This window comes from Phascolarctos cinereus, unplaced genomic scaffold, assembly GCF_003287225.1.
Source record: "Phascolarctos cinereus isolate Bilbo 61053 unplaced genomic scaffold, phaCin_HiC Scaffold_726;HRSCAF=1367, whole genome shotgun sequence".
In the NCBI taxonomy this organism is placed as follows: domain Eukaryota; kingdom Metazoa; phylum Chordata; class Mammalia; order Diprotodontia; family Phascolarctidae; genus Phascolarctos; species Phascolarctos cinereus.
The window spans coordinates 239,976,594-240,003,950 of NW_027556098.1; the positions used below are offsets into that span (position 1 = coordinate 239,976,594).

General features: G+C 38.9%; 1 protein-coding gene across 3 annotated transcripts in view; it reads right to left on the minus strand.

The window, feature by feature from the left end:
• The window catches only part of ARL6IP6 (ARF like GTPase 6 interacting protein 6), a 106,776-nt gene extending 79,432 nt beyond the window's left edge, over window positions 1–27,344 (minus strand). The window contains exons 1-4 of one of the 3 annotated variants that reach the window (XR_013483051.1): window positions 26,308–27,340; window positions 24,065–24,118; window positions 14,488–14,620; window positions 4,622–4,824 (exon numbers count right to left, since the gene is read on the minus strand). Coding sequence is in view for 2 of the 3 variants with exons in the window: in XM_020970329.2 (XP_020825988.1) it covers window positions 14,488–14,620; window positions 24,065–24,118; window positions 26,308–26,731 (611 nt within the window). In the remaining variant the exon portion in view is untranslated. Of the gene's footprint in view, window positions 1–4,621; window positions 4,825–14,487; window positions 14,621–24,064; window positions 24,119–26,307 lie in introns of all 3 variants that reach the window. The other 2 variants (XM_020970329.2, XM_020970330.2) reach the window with 2 other exon arrangements.
• Window positions 27,345–27,357: the final 13 nt, after the last annotated feature.

Sequence of the window (27,357 nt, forward strand, 5' to 3'; positions counted from 1 at the left end):
TGGATGTTTTTTTTTAGTCCAAAAATTGGTTTATAAGTTTTCATCAAATAATCATCACATAGTATTGATGCAGTTTAGGGGTGCTGGTACCCCAAAGTCACAACACATGGGTACTGTCTAAAAAAATTCGACCCAACCCTTCTTTCGACCAAAGACAAGGTTTATTAGAACATCCATCATATTGGCCAGAATCTTAAAAGAATCTGAGCACCTATGAGGTATTGGCTAGATTGCAAAAATCTGAGCAGCTTAATGGAGACAAGATGGACTTTATATATAAGAAGACTGTGTGAGGGATCTAGGAGTGGCCAAATAGTTTGGGGTGACTGAAGGAGAGGTCTAAGGAGGATCTGGATGGGAGTGGCTAGTAATCTGGAGTGAACAGAACTCCTGGGACCTAGACCATGTGGCCAAGGGAGAATGGAGCCTAGCTAGGATAAAGGGTGGGAAAAGGCTGGGGGGCCATAGTGGGGTAAAACAATGGAGGGGAGATTGGGTATAGCCACAACATAAGGCCAGTTGATGAGATTATAGCCTCAGGCGAACACCAGAGATTTGGCCAAGTGGAAAAGTCCAGGGTTTTTCCTTTCTGGGGTCTAGATCCCATCCTCAACAGTATGATTCTGTTCCTCAAGCTGCTTAAAAGGTAAACAGAGCAGAAATGTATTCACCATTGGCATAGTTACACATTTATCTCCCACATTGTGAGCCATGGGCCTAGAATTCTCAGAGCACGCACAATGTCAGTTAAAATCTGTGACAATTATGGAGTGAAATAGGGCACCCAATTATCTGCCACATTTTGGCAATTTTACTCCCACATCACTTAGATCCCTCCCCTTCTCTCCACCATCAGCAGCCTAGTTCAATACCTTAACACCTTTCATTTAGACTATAATAGCCTCCAAACTGGCCGCCAAGTTTAAAGTCCCCACCTTTCCAATCCATCTTCTACCCACCTGCCAAAGTGATATTCTTAAAAAGAACCAGTTGGAACATTTTATTCCCCCCGCTTGTTTTTAAAGCCCTTTTCAACCTGCCTCCAACCCAAATTTCTTACCTTATTATATTATATTCTTTCAAACTTTCTATGGACCAGTCAAACTGATCTTACAGTTTGTCTCTCATGAGATTCCATCACCCATTTCAGGTCATTTATACATACTTTCTCCCATTTGAAAGCACCACCTCCTTGCCTGTAGATCTTGTAATCTCTATTTTCCTTCAAAATTAAGCTCAGAAGCTACCTTCTATATGAGACAATTCCTGACGCCCCTGGATGCTAATACTTCTACTCTGAAATTACCTAGTTGTGTGTACATGTTGTCTTCACAGGTAGAACATAAAATGCTTGAGGAGGGAGACCGCTTTGTTTTTGTTGCTGTATCCTCAAAGTATGTGACACATAGTAGGCTATTAATAAATGCTTATTGATTGAATAAATATGTCTTATTCCCAAGACTATAAACTCCTTGAGAACAGGAGCTACTTTATTTCCTCTTTCATCACCAATTCCTAGGCATAATTATTTTGATATTAAAAACGTTTGTTGTAAACCTGTCCAATGTTCAAATTTGAATATGAATATAACTCTCTTATACTCAAAAAGCTTCACTGGTACCATCTTGATTCTAGGATAAAATCCAGACTCATAGAATGATGGAATTTGGTTGCTGGAAGGATGAACTCAGTGGCCATCTAATCAAAACAACTCAAAAAAGGAACAAATCCAACAAGTGGGTTACCTAGCCTCAATCTGAAGACCTCTAAAGAGGAGGAACCTTCCAGGTCTCCAGGCAGCCCATTCTACTTTCAGACATTTCTACTGTCAGGAACTTTTGCCTGATAACAAGCCTAAAAGTGAACTCCTTGGAACTTCCACCTACTACCCTTGGTTCTACCCTCTAGTACCAAGCAGAACAATTCAAATCCCTTTCTCGTGACAGCTCTTCAAATACATAGAGACAGGCTATCATGTTCCTTCTGAGTCATTCTCTTCTCCAACATGCCCCATTCCTTTAAACAAACTTTATTCACTCAACACCCTTCGCTATCCCAGCTGCTCTCCACTATCCTTGGTACTCTCCAGCTTATCAATGCCCTTCTTAGTTTAGTAGTCTTTTCAAAAAAGGAAATAAGGTTAGTTTGACATAACCTATTCAGAGTAAAGCCATGCTGGGTTTTCCCCCCCAAGTCTTTCCTTCTCTAGTTAAATGTTTGCCAATGTCTTTTTAATGAGCAATTCTAGAATTTTTCCAGGAATAAAAGTGAAGCTCATTGGCCTATAGTTTACAGTCCCCATTCACTTCCTTTTTTAAAAAATCAAGACATTTGGGGCAGCTACAAGCACCGACCCTGGACTAAGAAAGACCTGAGTTTAAATTCAGCCTCAGATCAGACACTTGACACTTACTAGCTGTGTGACCCTGGGCAAGTCACTTAACCCCAACCGCCTCACACACACACACACACACACACACACACAACCAAGACATTTATTCTTCTTCAGTATTGTCTATTTCACCCTTTTCCACTGTTATTTCAAAAAACACTCAGCAGCAAAAATTAAAAAAAAAAAACCTCAGCAAGAGTGTCTACTAGTCCTTTCAGGACCTGAGGGCAGCTCAGTCTTCCTTCACTATCTCTTTACTTATCTTGGGTATTAACGTCCTTTTCATATACTTCTGTTCTGTCAATTCCAGTGTAATTTTCATTCTCCTTCACAGAGGAAACAGAAACAACTGCTTCTGGCAACTTGGTAGCTCAATGGATAAAAGCACTGGACTCATCTTACTGAGTTCAAATTTGGCATAAGATGTACTTACTAGATGTGTGACTCTGGGCAAGTCACTTAACCCTACATGCTTCAGTGTCCTCATCTGTAAAATGAGCAGGAGAAGGAAATGACAAACTACTCCAGTATCTTTGCCAAAAAAACCCCAAATGCAATGGATCCTGAAGGGTCAAACATGACTGAAACAACTGAACAACAACTTACCGCAAGCAAATATCCTATTGCTTCTTTGATCCCTTTTCTTCCAATACAGAAAAAAAAGAACAGCTTTTTTTTGGTTGCCCTTAGCTCCCTACTCAACCTCAGCTCATTCTGAGTTTTAGCATTGTTTTGTCAGATGGCATGCTGACAATTGCTTTTTTTGGATTCATTTGATGCTTGGTAAAATTTTTTATGTCCTCCTTAATCCTTTTGTGTATATCTTTATTGGTTTTTTTGGGGGGTTTTTTTTGGCTAGGCAATGGGGTTAAATGATTTGCCCAGGGTCACACAGCTAAGTGTCAAGTGTTTGGTCTGAGGCCACATTTGAACTGAGGTCCTCCTGACTTCAGGGCTGGTTCTCTATCCACTGTGCCACCTAGCTGCCCCTAAATGTGTTTCTTGTAAGCAATAGATTGTAGAGTTCTGATTTCTTGTCCAATCTGCCAATCTTTTTATCAAATTGTTAAATCCCTTTCCATTTAAAGTAATACGTTAATTTATATTTTCCTCCATTTGTCTCAGATATTGGTTTTTTCAAGTTATGTTTTCCCCCCTCTTCTGTTAAAAACACAGACCTATGTTTTTTTGGTTACTTTACCATACTTTTTTGGTTGGGTAGGTCTATTCCCCCGATCTCTAATACCCCCCTCCTGTTTTTTTTTTTTACCCCTTTCCTTTGGGTTTTGCTTATTAGGTTCTTTTTCTTTCCTGATCTTATGTGGTTATTTAATCCTTCCCCTCTTTTTTTCCTTAAAATCAAGTAGATTCCCCTTTCTTCTCTGCTTCAACTAGTATTATTAATTTTTTTAATTTCATTTTTTTGTGCTCCTTTCCAGAAAGGACTTCTCTCACTCTCTTCATTATCCATCCTCTCTGTCTACTCTTAGACCTTTTTCTCTGGTTCACGAGCCTTATAATTATCTGGTCTCTATTTTCAAAACTTCTGAGGTATTCATTCTCGGCTTTACCCTCTGTGAAATTTCTGCCACTGCCACAAGAGCCTGCCCTACAGGGTCCCCTTTTCCATTGTACCTCACTCCCAGATAACATCAGTTCTTTCAGATGACAGAGACCGTTACTCGATGGTAGGCCCCCTCCTTCCTATCATATCCCTGATTATGCAGCCCACCATTGATCTATCCTCTTCCCTTAGATTACCTTCTTTTTTCCATTTGCCTCAAAATCTCCTCCATGGATCCATGCCCTTCCACCCCCACAACTGCCAGTAGACTCCAGGAATTCCAATTCTCCCCCTCCCAAGGAAGTATAAGTGTTCTCTTAAAGTACCAAATGCCCCAAACCACACCTAGCACAAGGTCTCCACCTCCCATTACAAAACACCTTGCTTCATCCTTAGGAGCATTCATCAGTGAAACCATCTCCCACCACCAAAGCAAGCCCTTTCACCTTCTCCCATTTTATCAGTACTTCCTCCATCCTCCTCACCCATCCCTCTAAAAGTTCTTCTCTTCCTGAGGCACTACAGAAGTCATTTTCCCCTCATTGCTTGATTTGACCTAGGCATGTTACACACTCCCTTCTATTTTTTCCTATCTTTTCCTCCCCATCCCCTATATACTCTCCCAAAACAAAAAGCCAACAATTCAACTATAGATAAGATCTCACCAGGTTCAGTCCATGACTTAGGACCATCTCTTCACAGTAACTTCCACTGGACTTCTGCCTTCCTTCCTTTGTCCTTCTGTACATTTAAAAAGAAGTCTCGTCTCTTACTTGTCTCTCTGTTATCATTCTGTTGCTGCTGTTGTTTTTTGGCTGATATGTTTTTATATGTTCACCCCTCTTGCATTTTTGGTTTTTTGGGCTGTCTGAGAATAAAACAACATCTTCAGATATAGTTTTCCTTCTAAGAATGTTTCAAACACTTCTCTATTATTGAACATCCAGTTTTTTTCATTTATGATTATGTTCAGATTAGCAGGGTTGGTCACGCTAGGCTGCATCTTGAGTTCCATTGCTCTTCAGAACACATTCCATTCTCTTCTGCATTTTTTGATGGGTTCAGAAATCCTGTGTTATTTGAATTTCCTTTGCATTTGAAGTCTTTCTCCTGAATACTTGTTGAACTTCTTGCTTCTGAACTGAATTTTAAAATTTAAGCACCATATGTCCTGGAGTTTGCAGCCTTGAGCTTTTTTTCTGGAGGCAATGAATTCTTTTCAATCGGTCTTTCATTTTCCGTGTTCAGAAGCTCTCTTCTATTTCCTGCATTGTGGTGTTCATGCTCTTTATCTTGGGTGTTCTTCTGGGAGAATTATGATCCTTAGGTTATGTCTAGACATAGGTTATCTTTGAAAGCAGTATGTTTTATTTGCAGTGAGCACATTTTCTTTTAATGTTATTGTTTTAATAACAATTTTTAATTGTTTTAATGTTAAATTTTTAATTTTCTTTTTCTAGATTGTCCTTCACTTCTGTGTATTTGCATTCCTAATCTATTGTTCTCTCTTTTGTTTCTTTGGTGAGATTTGCCATCACAGATTCAAGTTTTTCTATTCTGCTCATTATTTTTGCTGTGGCAAGAGGAAGGTGATATGCAACATTCCACTAAGCCTGAGGGGAAAAGTCCAGCATTCATCTAGGGCAATATCAATTGGGGTAGAGATCCAAGCTAGTGAATAATGAATTTCGAAGCAAGGGATGTTAGATCTGGCATCCAGGGAAACTATCATCCAAGGGGAGAGACTCACAAAGTGAGTATTATGAAACAATAAAGAAAAAATGAGATGGAAATTACCAAAGATCTCAGAAAAAAGAAACTCAAAGAACTTTAATATAGGTAGATAAATCAACAAGGAAAACCTTAATAGTAGAAGTTTAAATTGTAAATGCTGCTAATATGACCTCCAGAAGTAGTAAATTAATATAAGTGTAGATGAGTAAATACTGTGTCCTGTCCCACTCTCTGTTCGTCAGTTCTTTGGTACAGTGCTAGCAATCTAGAGAGCTTTCTCCCTGGTGCCGTGTGGTTTGTTCTTTATTTTGGGAAGAAGGTAGAGTGGAGTGTGGGATTAAGCTTTGTTTCAAGCCCAGACACTTTTATCCCCCTTTCCCCATTCCTCCATTCTCCTACAGATTTTCTACAGCACAGAATGCTGTCACTGAGGTGCTAACTGGATATCAAAGCTCCAGCAAACCCCTGAAGCCTGGAGTGCTGCTGTCACACTGGCTGGCTGTCATGATGGCAAGAAACTTACATAACCTAGAGCCAGGATCTCCCATGGCCCCGGGAAGAAGGAGAGGAGACCGAAGCATGGCACTGGGTTTTGCTGTAAGCCCATGTGTTGGTTCCTTGGGTTGGCTAGTATAGCCTCTATGCTGGTAGTGTGGGTGGTGGGGAAGGAGGTACTGAGTGTGCTCAAGGTAGGCATCAATTTGAGATGACCGAAAAGTCTGAGAGACAGAGTTTCTGGGTAATTAATAACCAATTTATTAATTAGACTAGCAAATAATCAATACATTGATGGTTAGTGGTCTTGGTAGCCAAAGGTGAACCATAGAGACCATCAATGCTTAAATACCTTTAGAAAAGTTGGTGCCCCTGACAGGTGGAGATCCACTCTGATTGGTGAACAATCAATGAGGGCGTGGATGAAGAGGTGGGCTGAAAGCCTTCAGCAAGTCCTGCTGTGAAGTTCCTTGATGAGACTCAGCTACCTTCCAGCTATCTAGAAAAAAGAATCTACCTCCAGCCAGACTACTTAAGTTGAACAATCTGGGTTTCAAAGGAGGTGAACCTAATGCTTTAGGGCTAGAATTCACCTAGACCAGATTTCCTCTATTTCTCTATCACAAACTCTAGGATGGAGTGATTATTAATTACCTCCAGGGTTCTAACCATTTGCATGCCAGCTATTAGTTCCTCTCTATTGAGAATCACATCTTGAGGAGAATTTCCCTTTGTTGGTTCCTCTTATTAAATCACTAAAGCAAGTCAAGAAATAATTGGTGGCTCTGTTTTTGGCAGAAAGAATACTTCAGCAGACATCTGGGTAACAAATCTCCCACCATTACTACAGCATGCTTTTGTGCCAGACTTCTGAGTTGTTTACCAAATTCCTCATTTATTTCCTCTTTTTGGAAAAGTATTCTGTAATATATTGCAATTACAAAAATCACCTTTGTTTCTCTCTCCTTTGCCCTTCACCCAAATGCTGTCCTATTTCTCCACTCTAGTTCTTGGATTTCTTCACTTAAGTATACCTTCTTAATGACCCTCCACTTACTCAACTTGAGCTATGACTCAGTCCTGCCTTTCATTCCACCACATCTCAGTAATTCACGTGATGCTAATTTTGCCTCCTTATATAAGGATTTCTAGCTCCTATTGTTTTTTGCCTAAACTATGGGCATGTTTGTGTGGATACTTAAAGCTATGGGTTTTACTTAATACTTCTTTTCTGTGATTTTTTTCTGTGAATTTTTTTTCTTTCATAATGACTACTTTCTAGAGGATCTCACTTGGAGATCTATATTGACAATCTCCTCCCTCCATTTTGCTCTGTTTGCCTTTTAAAGCCCTTTGTAGTCTGGTTCCTATCTTTTCTTCTTTTTTCTATTTTATTTTCTTTTATTCTGAACTTAAAAAACTCCAGATAAAATGAGCATTTACATATACAACGTGGGACTGTTATAGCTGTCTTTATATTCCCAGGGCCTAGGATAAAACAGATGGTTGATAATATTTGCTTAATTAAATAGTTTGTTATTATTCTATTATTACCTAAAAAGATGGCAAAGCTGATGAAAAGCAAACCCATATATTGTTTCTTTTCATTTACTATAAGGAAATGTAGGTACTATATTTAAGTTCAGGAGCATTTTGGCTACTGGTCTTAAAGAATATATAGCAAGGATGGAAAAGTTTGGAGTTTTTCAATAATCAAAGAAAGGTTGTCTCTGGTATTGAGGATTATTGTCCTATGTTAAACTGATGACATCTGTGCTTGTAAAAGTACCTAGAAGAGTTATGAAATATTTCCCAATTAGCTCTCTATAGATTATTTTCTTACATTATTGGTTCTTTCTGAACCCATCATAAATCCCAAGTGAACCCCTAATGTCCCATTTTGGTCAAAAGGCTGGGCAGTTCTCTCCTACCTCACCTTTCAGGGAAAACATGTCATCATGTTTTCTTTACTCCCCAGACAACTAAGACTGTTGCTGAAGGCAATAAAATAGATTTTAAAAATACACACACAAAAAAATAAGATTGAGAGTTTACTTGGTTATATTTGCACAGAATTGGGGAACATGTCAAATATTTTTTTAAACATTTTTCAACAAGCCACGTCCCCTCTAAGAGCCCAAAGCTGCACAAAGAAAGGAAATTTCAAAAAAAAAAATCCTGTTTTCATTGGGGAAGTCAGGTTAGGAAAGGTAAAAAGAAAAAGAAAAATCATTAAATATCTCCCTCTAGTGGCCATAAAAAGAAACATACAAAGCAGATTTTGTTAGGGACTAGAAAGACAATTGTTTTTGTTTGTTTGTGTAGGGTGAATTGAACAGTTTGAATTTTGTATATTCTTTTACAGAACAGCAGAAGGCAAATATGCAAAGGGAAAATCAGTGTATGCAATTATATAGTTCTATTCACGCTTCTCAGAACTCCTCCCCAAAGAGCTCAGTACCTCTGTACATTACATTTTGGGATTTGGACTGATTTTAGAATAGATGTCCCAGATAATTTGGGAAAGAAGAGAAGTCTCCTAGATCTTCCTGACACGGCCTTAAACAATACCAGAATAATGCTGGGGCTTCCAAAGATACTCAACATCAGAGGTGGGTTTGTTTAAAAGTAACTGCTATATAACAAACAACTGGTTTGTTCACCTGCTGCTATCTTTTCCTGAAAAATATTTCTACCTTCTTAACTTAACTCAGTAACTTAAATTTTAAAATGTAGGACTAATTTATTTCAGGACAGATGAAAGACTCTGAAAAGTTAAATTTAATTATAACTAACTAGTGATAGATAATTCTAACGAAAAAGGAAGACATCTAAAGAAACCAATGAACCTACAAACCTCTCCGATTAGTTAAAATGTAAAAAGTACATGTATAAAGATGGAAAGGGTAACAAGTAACCAGAATACAAGAATGAATGGAAACCAGTAAGTGCTGAGAAGACTAACAGACCAGAGGCTTGCAAAAAAGGCTGATAGCAACACAGAAGATGAAGGAAGGTTTTAACTTGAATAAATGGTACACATTAACAAGAATGAACCTTCAACTTAAGAAATGATAAAATGAAAGTATAGTACTAGGAACACAAAACTAAGAAAAGTGAAAAATTTGTAAGAAAGTAGCTAGTCACTTTGTTACTGGTTAAAAGTAACTATTATCATCACACTTGAGGCTTAGACATTTTCCTGGAAGAATTTGTAAATAGAATGATCCTAGTATTCATAGAAAAAATTGAACAATGCAAAAAGAATACCAGAAAACTGTAGAAGTCCTACTTTTCATCAAAAAGGGGAGATATCTCTCATAAAACCTTAGGTGTACTAAATAGATGACTAATGAGAAGACCTGACAAACTCCAAGCACCAGCTCCCCACAGCAATCAAAAATTTCACTGTAGAGCTTTAATAATTTCAACAATTATCACTTGATTGTAATCTATAAAAGGTCTAAGCTTCAATTTTAAATCATGTTCTTTGGGATTCATATTGATTGAACTTCCACATTGGCTCTGCCAAGAATGTGGAAAAGAGAGCAAGCAGTTCTACATCTTTTTAGCTCATTTTTACACATGCCTTCTGTCATCTTGTCCTGATAACACCAGAGTCCTAGTTGGCTATGAGGAAAGGGAAGTAGTACTCAACTTGCCTAGAGTTCTAAGTTCTAAGAGGCCTAGGCCTCTTAGAAACCATATTTCTACAAAAATATTTATAGCGGCTCTTTCTGTGGTGGCAAAGAACTGGAAATTTAGAGGATGCCCATCAACCTGGGAATGGCTGAACAAGTTGTGGTATATGAATGTAATGGAATACTGTTGTGCTATAAGAAATGATGAACAGGCTGACTTCAGAAGAACCTGGAAAAACTTGCATGGAATGATACTTAGTAAGTGAGCGGAACCAAGAGAACATTGTACACAATAAAAGCCACGTTGTGCGATGACTAATATTGATAAACTTAACCCTTCCCAGCAATACAAGGATCTAAGACATCTCCAAAGGCCTCATGATGGAAAATGCTATCCACATCCAAAGAAAAAACTATAGAGTTTGAATGAAGATCAAGGCATACTACTTGCTATTTTTTTTTCTCCTGTCAAGTTTTGTTTCCTCTTGCTGGTGGTCCTATTGGTTCCGATTCTCACTTACAACATCACTAATATGAAAATATGATAGGAATGTATATGTATAGCCTATATCAGATTGTGTGCCGTATTGGGGAGGGTGGTGGGGAAGAAGGGGGAGAAAAATTTTAAACTCAAAAGCATATGGAAGTGATTGTTGATAAATCAAAATAAATTTGTAAAAAAAAGGGAAATAAAAAGAACCCCATCTCCTTTGCTCGGGACACCTGGATTTATCCTATTTCAACTTGGATATTTGGTATTTTGGGGGGATTAATCCAAACTCTCAAAGGATATACAAATTAAATTTTAAGGTAAGCAAAAAAAAAGTTTCATCAATTTTAAGCCAATAAACAGGCAAAGTTTCATTTTTTTGGACATTATTTGCCTATAATGGATTGCTATCCATATCCTCATTACTATAATGAAAATAATTCATATTTTTACACATAGTATTTTAAGGTTATAAAAACTCATGTTTTATTGAAGTGAAACTGAAATTCTAAGAGATTAAATGACTTGTCATGGGTTTCAGACCTGGGACTCAAACTCCCATGTCCTCTGACTACGAATCCCACACTCTTTCCACTATACCATACTACGTCTGAACCCGTAGCCCTTATGGCTACTACAATTTAAAGTTGGCAACATTTTTCTCTATTAGTCAAATCAACAAGAATTTAGTAATAAACCAATCAACAAACATTTATTAAGTACCTATTATGTGCCAGGCACTGTGTTAGACTTTAGGTATACAAACATAAAGAATGAAACAATCTCTGCTCTCAAGGAATTTACATCCTCTATTGGGAGAGAGATGAGTGTATGTGTGTGTGGGTGGTGTGTGATCACTGTTGTTAGTGTTTGTCCTTTGTTCTTGAAGAGGACCATGACACCAGGAAGGTGATGCCATGACTTGCAAGTGAATTGGATTTAAGTGAAAGAGGGCTGTGCAAAGTCACCAGTCTCACTTTCTCCTCCAGAGCCACCTGGGCAAGATACAGATCAGTACAACTGGAGATGGCTCCATGTGTATGTATAAGTATATACATATGTATATACCTGTATATATGTCAGTATATTCATATGTATGTGTAAGTATATTCAGAATAATTATAAAGAGAATAAATACAAAATAAGTACACGGGAGATGAATACAAGTCAGTTAGGAGAGAACATTAGCAGATGGAAGGGATACGAAAGACTTCATGTACAAGACAGGGCCTGAATTTCATCTTGAAGGAAGACAGGGACTCTAAGAGGCCAAGTTAATAAAGAAAAGCATCCCAGGCATGAGGGAGTACTAAAACAAAGGCACAGAGAGAAGAGATGGGGTTATGTTACGTGAGGAACATACAAAAGGCCAGTTTGTCTGGATTGTAAAATAAAGAGAAGGAAAGATACACAATAAGGCTGGAGAGAGAGATTGAGAACTGATTGTGAAGTCATTAAAAACCAAACTGAGGAGTTTATATTTCATTATAGAGGCAATGGAGCAGGGGAAAGACATGGTCAGACCTATCCATATTAAGAAAAAAAATCGCTTTGGCAGCTGTATGGAGGATGGCTTACAGCGGGGAGAAATCTGAGGCAGTTTAAATGAGAAATCATAAAGGCCTGAACTTAGGTGGTACTGGTACAAGTAAATTCGGGCAACAAGTCTTTATTAAGGGCTTACTATATGCCAGGTACTATGCTAAGTACTGAAGATATAAAACAAAACAAAGACAGACAGCCCCTGCCCTCAAAAAGCATACATTCTAACAGAGGAAGACAATACATTAAGAAGACCTAAAAAGGGTTTGGGGTGAGAAGGCACCCATAAGAGGACATAATGGCAAAATCTGCAGCAAGTCAGAAAAAGAAATAAAGTATGGCTGCATATATGGAGACTGACAGAAGGAACTCATCAATGGGAGAAGGGCTGACATGGTGGAAAGATGTACTAGGATGAGAAGGCAGCTGAGTTATGGTGTTGAAGTATAGGAGAGTCAGAAGCCCAGTGAAAAGGGGAATAAAGCACGGCCAGCTGGTAATCCCAAAATGGAAGTCTTAAAACTCATCAATGGGAAAAATGGCTGGTATGGTAGCAGAAATGAGAATGGATTAAAGGATGTTAGGTGGACACAAATAACAAGATTTGGAACTGGTTGGATATTTGGGGTAAAGGAGAATGAGGAATTAAGATTAGACTAATGTTACAAACCTGGGAAACTGGAAGAGTGGTAGTACTTCTGATATAAATGGGAAAGTACAGAAGAGGGGTAGATTTGGGGAGAAAAAAATATAAATTCTCTTTTTGGACATGTTAAGTCCGAGATGTCTAGTTCAAAATTTCCAAAAGGCTGTTGGTGATATGGAAGGAAGAGAATCAGGAGATAGCATTGTTGTAAAAACCCAGAGAGGAGACAGAGTCCAGAAGATAGGATGGTCAACACGGCTAATACAGCAGAGAATTCAAAAAGAATGAGGACTGAGAAAAATAGAGGCAACAAGCCTAGACAGTTTTTCCTAGGAGTCTGGCTAAGGAAAGAAAGCTTTAGAACTCAGTGAGTTCAGTGATAAAACATGAGACCAGAAGAATAAAAATGAAACGTGTCACTCAAGTTATCAACTTAAAGGGGAGAGACATATATGGTCATAGCCAATACGGGAAAATTATTTTGCAAGACTATGTATATTTATAATAAAGGTATTGTTTTTCATTTGGGTGTTGCTGTTTAGAAAGGAAGAGGGAAAGATACAGATTATAAATGCATGTAAAAATAAATAAGTTTATTTTTTAAAAATAAAGGGAGTAAAGACATAGAGAAAGGAAAGGAACAAGTATTTGTTAAGTACCTACTATGTGTCAAGCACTATGTTAAGCTCTTTAAAAATATCATCTCATTTGATCCTCACAACAACTCTGTGAGGTAGGTGTTACTATTACTTTCATTTTAAAGTTGAAGAAAGTGAGGCAGACAAGTTGTGACTTGCTCAGCGTTGCACAGCTAAAAAGTATCTGGATTTGAATTTTGGTCTTCCTGACTCCAGGCCCAGTTTTCTATCCACTGCATCACTTAGCTGCCTATATTATCTATAGGACAATAGCTTTTTAAGATGAGGAAGATTTGGGAAGCCTGAAGGCAGTAAGGAAAGACAACTAGCAGATAGGGAGAAGCTGAAGAGAAAGGGGATGATGAAGGGAGCAAATTTCTGAAGACAGGGGGAGGTAAAGGACAGACGTAGAGCTCTTATTTCTGAAATAAATAGGTAATATTCACCTCCATCATTGAGTACTGTCCTCTATCCCATAGAATAACAACCAAACAATATGTCTGGAGATCATATACATTTTCTTACTTCATTTTCATGAAAACCTATCATGTATGTTGGACAGATGTTAATGATGATAATGATAGCATCAAGAACTATCACAATATAATTCCACATCCCAGTAATATATTTACTTTAAATAGTATTGATATCAAAAGCAATAAAATCAGCTATCCATACTTGCAAATTTACAAAACAGATGTTTCCTACCACTTATGGCACGAATATCTTGATTTGAAGGCTGCCAGAGATAATGTTTGAGCTCTCTGTATATCAAGTCATAGCCACCTACAGAAATTTAATACTCCCTTACCAACTAGCATAGTTTTAACTAGCATAGTTAAAGACATGTAATCCATGCTTATTTAAGCTTTTTACATAATGCTTAAATAGTTGTAAAAATCCAAATACGAATTCTTAACATAATTTTAAAAAATCTAATAACTCATAAGAGATTTACGGATCATAAGAGAACCTTGAAGTTCCAAATCCCTGGCAATAATTAGGGATGTGTGTGTGTGTGTGTGTGTGTGTGTGTGTGTGTGTGTGTGTGTGTGAAAACAAACAGCATAGATTCTGTCTCTAGCCAATTCTTCAGCTTTGTTATGAAGATAACCGGCTAAGTCATGCAGCAGAGCCACAGAAATAGCTAGACATGGAGTCTGTTATATTCATCTTCACTTTTTAAAGGCAAAACTAAAGCATATGAACTAAAAAACTTGCTTCACATCTGTTTTATGGATACACCATTTGGACCTATGAATCACTTCAAAAATAATGCAGGTTTCTATTTACTCACAGACAGAAAAGGACTAAAGAGGCAACATCTAAAGACAAAAATACTTACTTGAACTTTGCTGGTGAAAGAGGAGTAGGAGGGAACATTCCAGGTTCAAAAGAATCAAAATAAGTCACTGTCCAAGAAAAACTGCAACATGAGAATCCTGCTGTTAAGGATATAACAAACAAAGTCCAGAATCCTTAATAAGAGAGAAAGAGAGAGAAAAAAAAGTCTTGTAAATTTTAAAACTCTTGAGCCCAATTTTACTCAAACAGTATCCAATTTAAAACTCTTCTTTCTTCTGACCTATATGTCAGTATAAAGTTTAATTGAAGCCAAGAATGAGTAATAGACGAATGTTACTACTGTAGCGACAAAAGATAAATTATTAAATCAAAATTAGCAGAAATCAGTAAAATTATACTTAAAACAATCTTCTATTTATAAAAAAGAGCAAAAAAATGAAGGTTATAACTTTATATATTACTCCTTCCTACACTTTGTACTTTACACTTTATTTGTTGCCATTATTCCTTATCATGGCACTTTTTGGGGGTGGGGCCCTTTCTATACCACACTAAATGAATGCAATTAACACCCCAAATAGAAACATCCTCCCCTGATAAAGCCTGGCAACCCTTACAATTTATAGAATAGCTCATACTGACAATAGCACTTAAAGGATTGCTGGCCATTTTACATACATGATCCCATTTGATTCTCAGAACTCTCATAGTTCTAGTCCTCTTATCTCAACAGATAAGGTCTTGGGAGCTGGCTCAAGAATTGAGGTTGAGAGTCACTGTCCTGGGTCATTCAGGTAGCAAAATGTCAGTAGATTCAAATCCACATTTTCCTAACTCCAAGTCCAAAATAATCTTTAACATGTCACGTTGTCTCTGCATTCTATGATGTACTTTTCGAACTAATGGATTTATGGATTTTTCCCTTTTCACCTTCAAATCTTTATCCTAATAGCTGAGCAGTTAAAAGCAATCTTGGTTTTTTTTTTAGCTAAAAGCAATCTTAAGCTTATTTAACCTTCCCCATATTTGAAAATTGCTGCTATTTGTCCTTTGTTCTCAAAGAGGACCCTGACATCAGTGACGTGATACCATGACATGCAAGTGAACTGGATTTAAGTGAAGGAGGACTGTGCAAAGTCACCAGGCTCACTTTCTTCTCAGGAGCCATCTGAGTCCAGTGGCCAGATATGTATCAGGACAACTGGAGATGGCCCAGGATGCAGTGGGGGACCCTGGCCCTTTCAAGCTAAGGTCTTTAACAGGTCTCAGTTTGACTGAGGCAGCACCCTTTTAGTGACTGAGGCAAAGAATGATTTCTAAAAAAAAAAAACATCTGGGAGGGGAAGACCCTCAGGGCTTCTGGCCAAAACAGAAACAACAGTTATTTACATTCATTCTGAGTCAATCATGGCCCAGTGACCAAATAGGGCTTGGTCTGGGACCAAAGTGATTAGCGGTTAAAGATGGCCTTTACGAGAAAAAACTAAAACAAGAAAAAAAAAGTTTCAGAAATTAAAGTTTAAATCCCTTTGGGCAGAGAACTGGCAGGTAAGGGTGCAACACCCTATGCAGAGAGAGAAGAGAAGCAAAGAGAAGCCGTGCTGCCCAACCGGAAGTGCCTTGTTTGAGGAACAGGAATGAGGTCAGTGTCACTGGATGGAAGAGTGTAAGAAGTATAAGGTGGTAGAAGTCTCAAAACTTTGTGGGGGTAGGTTATGAAGGGCGTTGGATGACAATAAAGAGGATTTTTTATTTTATCCTATGGGTGATAAGGAGCCAATGTGAGTTTACTGAGTTGGGCTCTTGAAACACTAATTAAGTACCTACTAAGAACAAGCACAGCGAGGAGCATTGCAAAGCAAGACAAAAAACAACCTCAGTTGTCAGAGAGCTCACAATGTAGTGGAGGAATACAATACACAAAAGCAAGCTGAAAAGTAAGAAGTTTACAAGACCTTACCCTCCAGAGAAGGAAGAGTGCTTCATGAGGTGTGAATACCAAAGCTGACTGGATCTTGAAAAATGAAATTTCCCAAAAAAGAGTTTACTAAGAGCAAGGTGAAGTCAAAGAAATCCAAAATAAGAGCAGCTGGGTGGGAAATTAGATATCTGGGTTCAAGTCCCACCTCTGACAAATTAGCTGTAAGGCAGGGTTTCAGTACTCCAAAAACTCTTAAGATTACAAGTTTCAGAGAAAGCAAGGATCAATTATCTTTATGCTGATGATTCTCAAATCTATTTACTCAATGCAAACCTCTCTACTGACTTCCAGGCTCACATCTCCAACTGCCTGACTTTACAGTCTAGGAGACATCTTAAACTCAATGTCCAAAACCGAACTTATCTTTCCCCCTAAACCCTTCCCCCTCCCAAACTTCCCTATTACTGTTGAGGGTAACACCATCTTCCCAGTCTCTCATTTGCAATCTAGACTCCTCAGTCTCATACCAAGCTCTGCCCCAACCCCTATGCATTCAGTAACAAAGCTAGTTGACCTGAAGTAAACACCACCCCTTCCCCCTTCTCTCCCTAGACACTGCCACCACCCAGGCGCAAGCCCTCACTTTCTCATACGCAGAATACTGAAATAGCTTGCTGGTGGATCTGCCTGCCCTAAGTCTCTCCAAACTTCGGCTCATCCTCCATTCAGCCACCAGTGATTTTCCTAAAAAGCACATCTGGCCATGTCCCCCAGCCTCCTCCCTACCCTTACTGTCTCAACTCATTAGCTCCCTACCACCTCTAGAATAAAAAAAAAATTCTCTACTGGCATTCAAGGCCATTCTTCAAAACTTACCCCCCACATTTTTCAGACTTCTACCACCTTACACTTCTTAACGTCTTTCCTGTTCCTCAAATAAGGCATCTCTCCACTATCAGTTGCTTTCACTTTTTTAGGATAGCTAAGCCTCTACCACCTTTGCCCTATGCCTCATTTCCCTTCCTAAAGCCAGGAATTGATCCACTTAGCTCCACCGCCAATCAGTCCATTGACATCCTTAGGAATCCTTCAGTATTTGCCCTGCTGGTACTTGGCCATTTGTCTATGATACAAATATAGAAGTGATTTTATCTGGGTTCATTTTACCTGGTTCCCATAGAATCCATTATCTCAAGTATTTCTGCCCTTCTACTTTATGAAAGAAAAGCCAGGATTTAATTTTCTCCAACTCCAAATAAATTGATATTTCAATTTGATCCAATTTAATTTCTTGAAGTGAAAACACACACTCCTGTTCCATAAGCCCAACTCTACAGTTCTTTCCAAAGTGTTAGGGATCTCTATAACCCAGTTACACTGAGAGGCTAAAGGAAAAAGCAATTCATTAGTCACTGAACACAAGTTATTAAATCCAATCTGTCACCAAGTCTAGGATTTACTCTTTACTCTCAGCTCCTACTGCTACCACCTTAAAATAGAAGCAAGTCCTCTTTTACTAGGACTATCTTAACAGCCTTCAATCACTTCCATAAAATCCTGAAATATCGTTTCAATTCCTAGCTGAAGAACCTAAGGTAGCTCCCTATAACACACAGTCTGAATTTTTCTTTCTTGTTTTAATACCTTCTATAATCTAAATCAATTCTACTTATCAAACTCCATTTACCACTACATCTTCTAGCCAGGTCATCCTCCTTGATATTTCTTGTAGATGTCCTTCCTGCTTTGAATAATGTTGAAGTACTAAACTTTCACCAATTAATATAGTTAACACACAAGTCTGTAGAAAGATTATTTGCTTGGGCTTGATGTCTACAATCTACGGGATCCATTCAATCATATCTTGTGAGGTCAGTTTTAAAAGAATCCAGAATTGGGTCAGTAAATGAAATATCTTGACAGCCTTGATTAATAATTCAGATGCCCACTTGTATTATTTCTTCATGTACTGCAGAATTTCACTTTCATTCTGCTTATCTAAAACCTGCAAGTTCTTCAAGGTGGAATTCAAGTTTCACTTTCACAGAAACTTTCCTGACTACTCGGGACCAAGAAGTTTAGCCTTATTCTCTAATTATCATGAATATGAGTAATTCATTTAGACACTTCTTTTGAAGTGTGCAAGTATTAACCCCATCATATACATGAAGACACTAAGACTAGAAGATAGTTTCCAGGATACCTATGTGATTTTAAAAATAATTTTAATAACATTTTTGATAGTGTTATAAAGTTGACCTTTTGTTTGCACTATCAACTTCACAAAACTTTTGCGTTACATTTCATATACCTTAGGTCAGTACACGTATTGTTGTTAATGATTGCTTTATCATCTCAGGAGACTAAAATATCATTGAGGGCAGGTACTGTCTCTTATAATTATAATTATTTTAGGCAAATGGGGTTAAGTGACTTGCCCATGGTCAAGTGTTTGATCTGAAGCCAGATTTGAACTCAGGTCCTCCTGACTTTAGGGCCTGTGCTCTATCCACTACACCACCTATCTGCCCCTCTTATAATTATTTTTGAAACACTTTTCTGTCCCCAGTACCAGTTGAGCAATCTTATGCCTGTAGTAGGTCAACAAAATGAAACAGAAACACTTAGTTGACTGATCTTGGTATGACCCTAAAGATATTATAACCTACCTTTAAGTCCTCAGTTTCTGTGCCCATATTGTGAGAACCATTTATATTTGGAAAAATACTTTAAGCCACTCAGAAGGCACTACTTTACCACACTATGCTGTATTATCTTATCATGTTGGACAGATACATCATACAATTTAAAAAAAGCTGTCACCACTATTAGCAAGATAGTATTTTAGGACAAACTACTTTGGAATGTGAATTTATGAGACAGCTATATTTATATAGTGATACTTCACATTTTCATAGCTGCTGTAGCTTAAATGGAGACATTTTTGCCCAAAAAACAATAAAAAGAAATCATATTATTATTCATATAGATGGTACACACCTGACAAGTCTTAGGGTCTTAAGCATTATGTTCCAGCTGGTTGTGCACTGATATCATTCTTAGCAGAAAACCCAGGTTTGAATCTAAGTAGATACTACAAAATGAGAGGCAGTGTGACACAGTAGAGAGGGCACTTGATTTGGAGGGATCTGATCTAGGTTTAAATCACACTTGGGTCCTTCCTAAGTGACCTCAGACAAATCAATTCTCTGGCTGTATCTTTGACTGTAAAGTAAACTAGATGTTTATGATTCAATTCAGTTCTAAACTTTTTGATTCGAAAGACAACTTCAATCTGAAGGAGAAAATCTTGATGAATTTAGGAATAAGAGTGGAGAAGTAACACTTTTAGATACCTGAAAGTGGGACATACCAAGTTATCTAGAGAAAAAAAAGAGCTCCAGGGGCAGCTAGGTGGTACAGCAGATAGAGCACTGGCCCTAAAGTCAGGAGGACCTGAGCTTAAATCCCGCCTCAGACACATAATACTTCCTAGCTGTGTGACTTTGTGCACATCACTTAACCCCAACTGCCTCACTTTTAAAAAGAAAAAATAAGAAAAAAAAGAGCTCCACTGAAACTCTTCTGTGTTTTAGTTTTAATAGTAACAGTAACATTTTGGCACTAGAATACTATGTCTTGTTTTTTATGTATCTTCTTGAAAAAGTATGCACTACTCTAGAGACTGTATTTGCTTTGTTTTAGCTTAAGGTCTGATGAATTCAAGCAGTAGTTAATAGACTATAAAGAATACTAAAGGGGCAGCTAGGTGGCACAGTGGATAGCACTGGCTCTGGATTCAAGAGGACCTGAGTTTAAATCCGGCCTCAGATACATAACACTTACTAGCTGTATGACCCTGGGCAAGTCACTTAACCCCACTGCCTAGCCAAAAAAAAAAGAAAAAGAAAGAAAGAAAGAAAGAAAGAAAGAAAGAAAGAAAGAAAGAAAGAAAGAAAGAAAGAAAGAAAGAAAGAAAGAAAGAAAGAAAGAAGAAAGAAAGAAAACTACAAGGTCATGGTCTTTAAATAATAAAAGCATCTGGAAAATCATGGAATTCTTCTGAATAAACAAACATGCAACATCCAATCTTCAAGTGTTTTGATCATTTCCTAGTTAGGGGAAAAAAATAAGTCACACAACTGGTGAATGGGGCAGATGGCTATTTTTAATAATGACTGCCCTATGAACATATTTCCTTATAAAAAAGAAATATTCTACTTTAGAGAATCTGTTTATACAGCATTTTAAATAACATTCTAGAAAGGGCCAGATATTTTAGATAGGTAACCTGGAGTAATATCTATTATTTGCAATTACTGGAGTACCTGATATACTAATAATTAATCTCCTTTGGAGAGGGATTTTCCTCAAATAGAAACATGAGGGCACAAACTATTTCTCCAAATCACCAAGACAGAAGAGCACTCTTTCTTTAGGCAAGAGAAGAGACTAAGAGGACATACACATCAAGGTAATAAGGTATGAAATCTTTGATGTTGCCAGCGTGGGGACCATTTCCACTAACGTATACTATAGCTCATCTATGCCCTATCCTGTATGATTCTTGTATTTCCACAAAGGCACTAAGATGCTGACAGTCTTCACTTAGTTCTTACAGGTTACTACTTATAAATGAATAATTAAGTTACCACTATTCAGACTGTCCATGTTACCTTCTGCCCACTCCTCTTCCTGTCATATATATCCTTGCTAATGTCTTTCATACTGTTTAAGTTCCATTTACTTTTGGCAATAGATCATAGATCAAAAATCTATAATGCCACAGTCTATTTAAACTTATATTATCCATTGGTTGATATCATTTTGATTAATTTGAGATGGTTTTATTATTCTTCATCTATTAGGGTTTCCCTATATAATTTTATATACCAATCTCTTGGAGGACCATGGATCTCATTGCAAAGGTACTATAGTGTAGGGCTTCTTAGAATTTTTCCATTCTTGACCCTTTCAGCACTTCTTAAACGGTGGGTTGAGACCTCATATGGGGTTTAAGTTTAAGAAGTGCTACACAGTGCTCTGGAGCTCCAGACAATCAGTACAATGTCATCTACAAACGGGACCAGCTGGAAGTCCTCACCATTTAGAGGAAAAATCCTATTTGAATTTTGCTCAGGGCACCCCCATGACAACCCCAAACATTTTTTGAAGAATAAATAAATCTTATACCTGGATTGATGCCAATGTGGGGAGGAATGATAAATAATTTCATCTTTGTGGTTGCACCTGTCATACAATCTCAAACACTTAACATATGCATAGCATCCACTTTGCTGAAAGCCTTCTGAATATGCTTTTTGCTGCATCAAGGAGCAAAGCAGACATTAAGTTTAAAAATCTGATTAGAAAATACATATAAAAAGGAAAATGCCAGTATATGTCTCTCACTCACTCACACACACACCCGATCTGAAGGGGAAAATCCTTTAGCCCTCTTTCCAGAAATATTCAACATAATCAATAGCCTATCTTTTAGTGGCTACTTAAAAGACTGATTATTTGCTTTTGCAAAGCAGAAAAAACATTAGAAACTGAAGCACATTAATTTTGCATACTAACAGGTATTAAGTTTAGCACTGTGATCCGTCCAAAACAAATAAATGGCACAAATGATTTTAAAAAGTGGCATAGCATTCTGATGACTTAAGTTCTGGCTCCGAAGTGCTATTGCTTTCTTGTAGGAACAACGTACAAACCCATATACATGCCTATAAGCCAGTTATCCCCTCCTCTCCAAAAGCCCCGGTGTACTCACACACACAAATTTAAGAGAGTTAGAAGGTAGGTTATCTTCACTAACTTTTTCTAATTCTTGGACCTGCATTTCCCAATATATATTTTGGCTCATTAACAAAGCTGGTGCATAATTAGTCAGCTAGGTAGCACAGTGAAAAGTGTGCTGGATAGGTGGCTCAGTGGATAGAGCACTGACCCTGAAGTCAGGAGGACCTGAGTTCAAATCTGACCCCAGACCAAACACTCAACACTTACTAGCTGTGTGATCTTGGGCAAGTCACTTAACCCCAATTGCCTAAAACAAAACAAGAAAAGTGTGCTGGATTTGGGATTCAGGAAAATTTGAGTTAAAATCCTACCTCACTTATTTAATAGCTGGGTAACCCTGGGCAAGTCATTTAACATCTTTCCACCTCAGTTTCCTAATCTGTAAAGTGGGGATAATAGCAGCAACATTTTACAGAGGTGCTGTGCAGAGCAAACGAGATAAATGTATAAAATGGTTTGCAAACCTTAAAGTGCTATATAAATATTACTAAGACCATTTAAGGGAAGCATAAGAATTATAATTAGTAATCTACAAAATCAGCATTGTAGCCCTTGTTTTCTTCTGAGTTTGCCATGGCTTTTTCCTCTAAATAATCTTCCCATTACTTGTACTTAATTTTTACTGTTATGTTACAAAATAGTAATGGTAAGATTTTGAAAGACCACTTCCTGGAGTTAGACCTAAGTAAAGATATATGGGAAGTGGGCCTCAGATGAGAGGCTTAATCATTTCTTACTTTCAGGGTATGCCAAACAGCTCTGGTACTATAAATGATCTAAAAAGTACAAATACAACCCAGTCAACAAAGAAGAATTTTGTGAACATCTGCAAAGAAGAGGCAAGCTTTCCAACAGGATGAAGGATTAACCATTGGAGAATGAGTGATGTGATAAAAACAGATTCCACCAAAAGATGGTACTAGCCAGAGATGACAAGGCTGTTAGCCTGTTATTCAGTATAGCTGAAAACCAGTTTCCCCCATGGCTAGAACCAGCCAATGGCTAGTAAATATGCTTCAGACTAACTTTAATAAATAAGCCTTTTCAACGATTTTCAGAAGATAAAGGAGATACATTCAATATTGCAGCAAATAGCTTTACTGACTGGAGCAAGAGAGGGGAATGTCTTCAACCACTTCAACTTTCGTAGGCCAGAGGAGCATAGCTTAGTGCCAAAAGAAATGCTTGGAAACAGTCCAAGAGATGATTCTGGGAAGGATTAAAAAAATTTTTTTTTGCAAGACCTACCAAGCATTTAGATCCTAAATTTCCTACATGATAATAAGCTTCATCTTTTTTTGTTGTTGTTTTGCATCCAATACTGACAAGGTTGAGGTTTGGAAGAACGGACACCTTATAACCTTTGTCTATATGGTAACAACAGGAAAATGTGTTTGCTTCTATGGTGTGGAGAGAAAAGGGTAATTTTCCTATATTTTAAAAAATATTTACTGTCTTGGCTCTAAATCAAATTTTCCATCTCATTTAGGATAGCTTAAGGTAATCGACCTAATCCCCACTAGCTAGGAGCCTCTTTCAGTGTTAGCTAAATTCAGCAGTTCAAGGGCCTAGAAAGAGCCAATCACTCCTTACAGAAAATGGTGGGAATAGTTATGGACTTTAATAATTTAATCTACTCTTTCAAATTTCTTCTATTCAATTTTTCTAAAAATTGACTAACATGTCTTTCAAATATGAGATTAATACCAAAGGAAGGAAACAGGTTAGTTAGGACTGAATCCCATTACCACTCTTTAGAACATGTTTTATCATTTGGTATAATCCCCCAACCTTGATTTGCATATGAACTATTTATCTGAACAGGAAGTTTCACAGCTGGGGAAAAAGTAAAATATCAAGTTAAGTCAATTGCCTATTTTGTTCATACCTAATAAACCAGTCTCTACACCATCTTCAGTCTTCAAATTCTCAGCATGCAATTCTGTAAATACAAAAGAGAGCTTATGTTGATAAGAAATTTAGTTCCTAATAAATTAACAAGCTTTTATTCACCAACTATGTGAAAAGAACCTAGAATTAAGAAAAAAAAATCCCAGTCCTCAATAAGCTTATATTCTTGTAACTGAAATAGGTATACACATAAAGAAATACAAAATACAAGGTAATATTGGAAGGTCAGGGGTAGTGGTGATCAGGAAAAACCTTGAGTAAGAATTCCTGGTTTAAATATTGAAGGCTAAGGCTTCTAAGAGGCAAAGAAGTAGAAAGTCATTCCTCAAAGGTACAGACAGAATATCGCATGTAAAGGACAGCAAGGAGGCCAGTCTGGCTAATTTAAACAGTTGCTTAGGACAGGACATGTAATAAATCTGGAAGGTAAGCTGAAGTTAGAGACATTTTTACTGTATCTCAGAAGCAGAAGGGAGACATACAAACTTTTTGAATAACATGAGGTTATTCAAAGCGTAGGTCAGGCCTACGCTTTAGTAATATCACTTTGGCAGCTGTGTGAAGGATTGAGAGGTGAGGTGCTTAGAAGCCCAATTAGGAGACTTTGGTAATAGGCCAGGTATGAGGTGAAAGGCTGGAATGGAAAAAAAAATTACAAGTAACAGATGTTTAGAGCTTGTAGGGGCAGAATTTTCACAACTTGCCTAGGGTGACCCTAAGATTGTGAATTCTTGTGATGAGGATGACAATACTCTAAACACAAATAAGGAAATTAATTAACAAGGGGAAACTTAGCGCTGACAGATCACACTAAAGGGGTATCGGGGTGGAAATTAATTGTTCAACCAGTATGCAATATTGTCTTTTCTGCATGAAACTACCACAGTAGGATACCAGGTGGCAATGCCTTCTACTAGGAATCACGGAAAATGAGGGGGGAAAAGTAGATTCTGGATTGAGTTCCTAAAACAGAATTTTTCTTTTTGTTTTATTTCTACCTCCTGACTTCCTCAAGCATCAGTTAAAGTCCCACCTTCTACAAGAAGCCTTTCGAAGTTTTGATTTAGTGACTTCCTTCTGAGATTATTTCCTACTTAGCCTGTATACAATCTGTTCATTCACAGTTGGTTGTATGTTGCCTTCTCCATTAGACTATGAACTCTTTGAGAGAAGGGGCTGTTTTGGGCCACTTATATTTATCCCTAGCACATAAAAGAAATTTAATAATACCTATTGACTTGACTTATAGATATATATGCAAGTATTATTAACATATCCCTGTAAGGTTTCATGTAAGTAGGGTAGGTAGGTACTACCTTCACTTGACAAAAAACCAGACATTGATAAGATAAAAGTCTAAATTCAGACCAGTGTTTCCAAACTTTTTTGACCCTACACCTCTTATAGATAAAAAAAAAATTTGAGCACATGCCCCTAATGTGTAAATTTACTTATTTGTTAGTCATAAACATGTACTACTGTACTAATTATCCACATTGCAAAACTTCCACAAAATATTATGACGACGTATCTGATCCGATAACATGTAACTATAGGAATGAGTACAGGAGTGATATGCATGGTCAGACCAGCACTTCAGGATAATCTCTTTGGCAATGGTGTGTAGAACAGATTGGAGAAAAGAGATCTGAGACAAGAAACCAATTAGGAAGTTACTGCAATAGTCTAGGCAAGGAATGACGACAGCCTGAACCAAGGCAGTGTGGCTGGGAGTAGAGAGAAGGGGACAGTTCCAACTAATGTACTATCAGCTAGTATAGTACCCAGGTCTTAGGTTATAACTAACTGTTCTAATGGGCCCACATAAAACCAAAGGGGAGAGATTGGGAGGGTGCAAAGCTATGCCAAGAAGCAAAATAGGGTTGTTAGGCACCCCCACCCCCTCCCCCGTCTTTCGGCAAGAAGCTTTTACCAGTCCTTAGCGCCTTCCCTCAGAGACTGTTGCCCATTTTAACCCGTATAGACTTGTTTGGACATAATTGTTTCCACGTAGTTTTCCACGAATTAGACTGTGAGGTCCTTGAAAGCAGGGGCTGTCTTTGGCCTTTGTTACCACCAGCACTTAACACAAGGCTTGGCCACCTAGTAGGTGCTAAATAAACACTAGCTGACTAACTGCTAAGCCGAGGTCCCACCCCCCCCATACCCACCGTCTGCACTCCATTGCTGTCCCCCACCCTCCCCGTGGAGTTCTAGTACCTTTCAAGATCATGTAGATGATAGCTAGGAGGAAAGCAAGGAAGGCGGCGAAGAGAAGAGAACAGACCACCGACAGGATCTGCACCGGCCACCGCCGGCCCCGGGGAGCACGGGCGGCTTCAGGTACCCTCGGGGTGACCCCATTGTGTTTATGCGGCTGAGGCGGCGGCGTGTCAGCCGAGAGCTCGGCTCGGAGATCCCGGACCACTTCGTTTACCCCTTCTTCCTCGTAGTCATCCTCTCCTTCCCCCCAGCTGCCCCCAACCTGGGAGGAGGAGGCGTAGGCAGGGAGGACCAGGCTGGCCGGAGGCCCGACTCGGCGGGGGCGAATCGAGCGGCTCCCGCTAGGCAAGAACGACATGGCGGGAAAACAGGCAACGGAACCCGGAAGCTCAGGGATTTCCTCCCTCCCCCCTCCCTCCATTGGCCAATTAGCGTCCCAAAGACTCCCCGGTGCCTACCAACGGAGGCGGGGGGGGGTGCCCCAGGGATGGGGAGGGGGGCAGGAGCGCCTGGAAAAAGTGTATCATAAAACGAACTCGACACTGGGGGCTGAGGAAGGAGGGAGGCCGAGGGAAGCGGGAGAAGGCGGAGGAGAGGACGGGAGGGGAAGGCGGACATCTCGAAAAGTACAGTCCCCTCCCCTCGGGGTGTCTGGTCCCAGTCCCAAGACCTCCGCCTCCGCCACCGCATAGCCTCCAGGCAAGCCGAGCGCCTCCCGGCCCAGCCGGCCCCTCCTAAGCCGCAAGTCCGGGAGCTCGGTCCTAGCGCCCGCCGCCATTGCTGCCATCCGCACGCCCTCTGAACCCCCTTCCCTAGTCCGTCCGCTTTTTTTTCCGTCCTCCGCTTCTAGGCCCGCGAGGGGACCGTCTCGGTTTTCCGCCTAAACAGCATCTTTAGCGCTCGACGGCCTGTCTCTTCCTTTGCCTAAACTGCTTCTCCCCATCCCCCTACTCGGCTTTCAACCTTCTCCCCACTTCCACACTTCCCTTCTCGCGCAGTGCCGCGTCACGCTCCCCCCTCTTCACCCTGGCCATCGCGCGCTTCGCC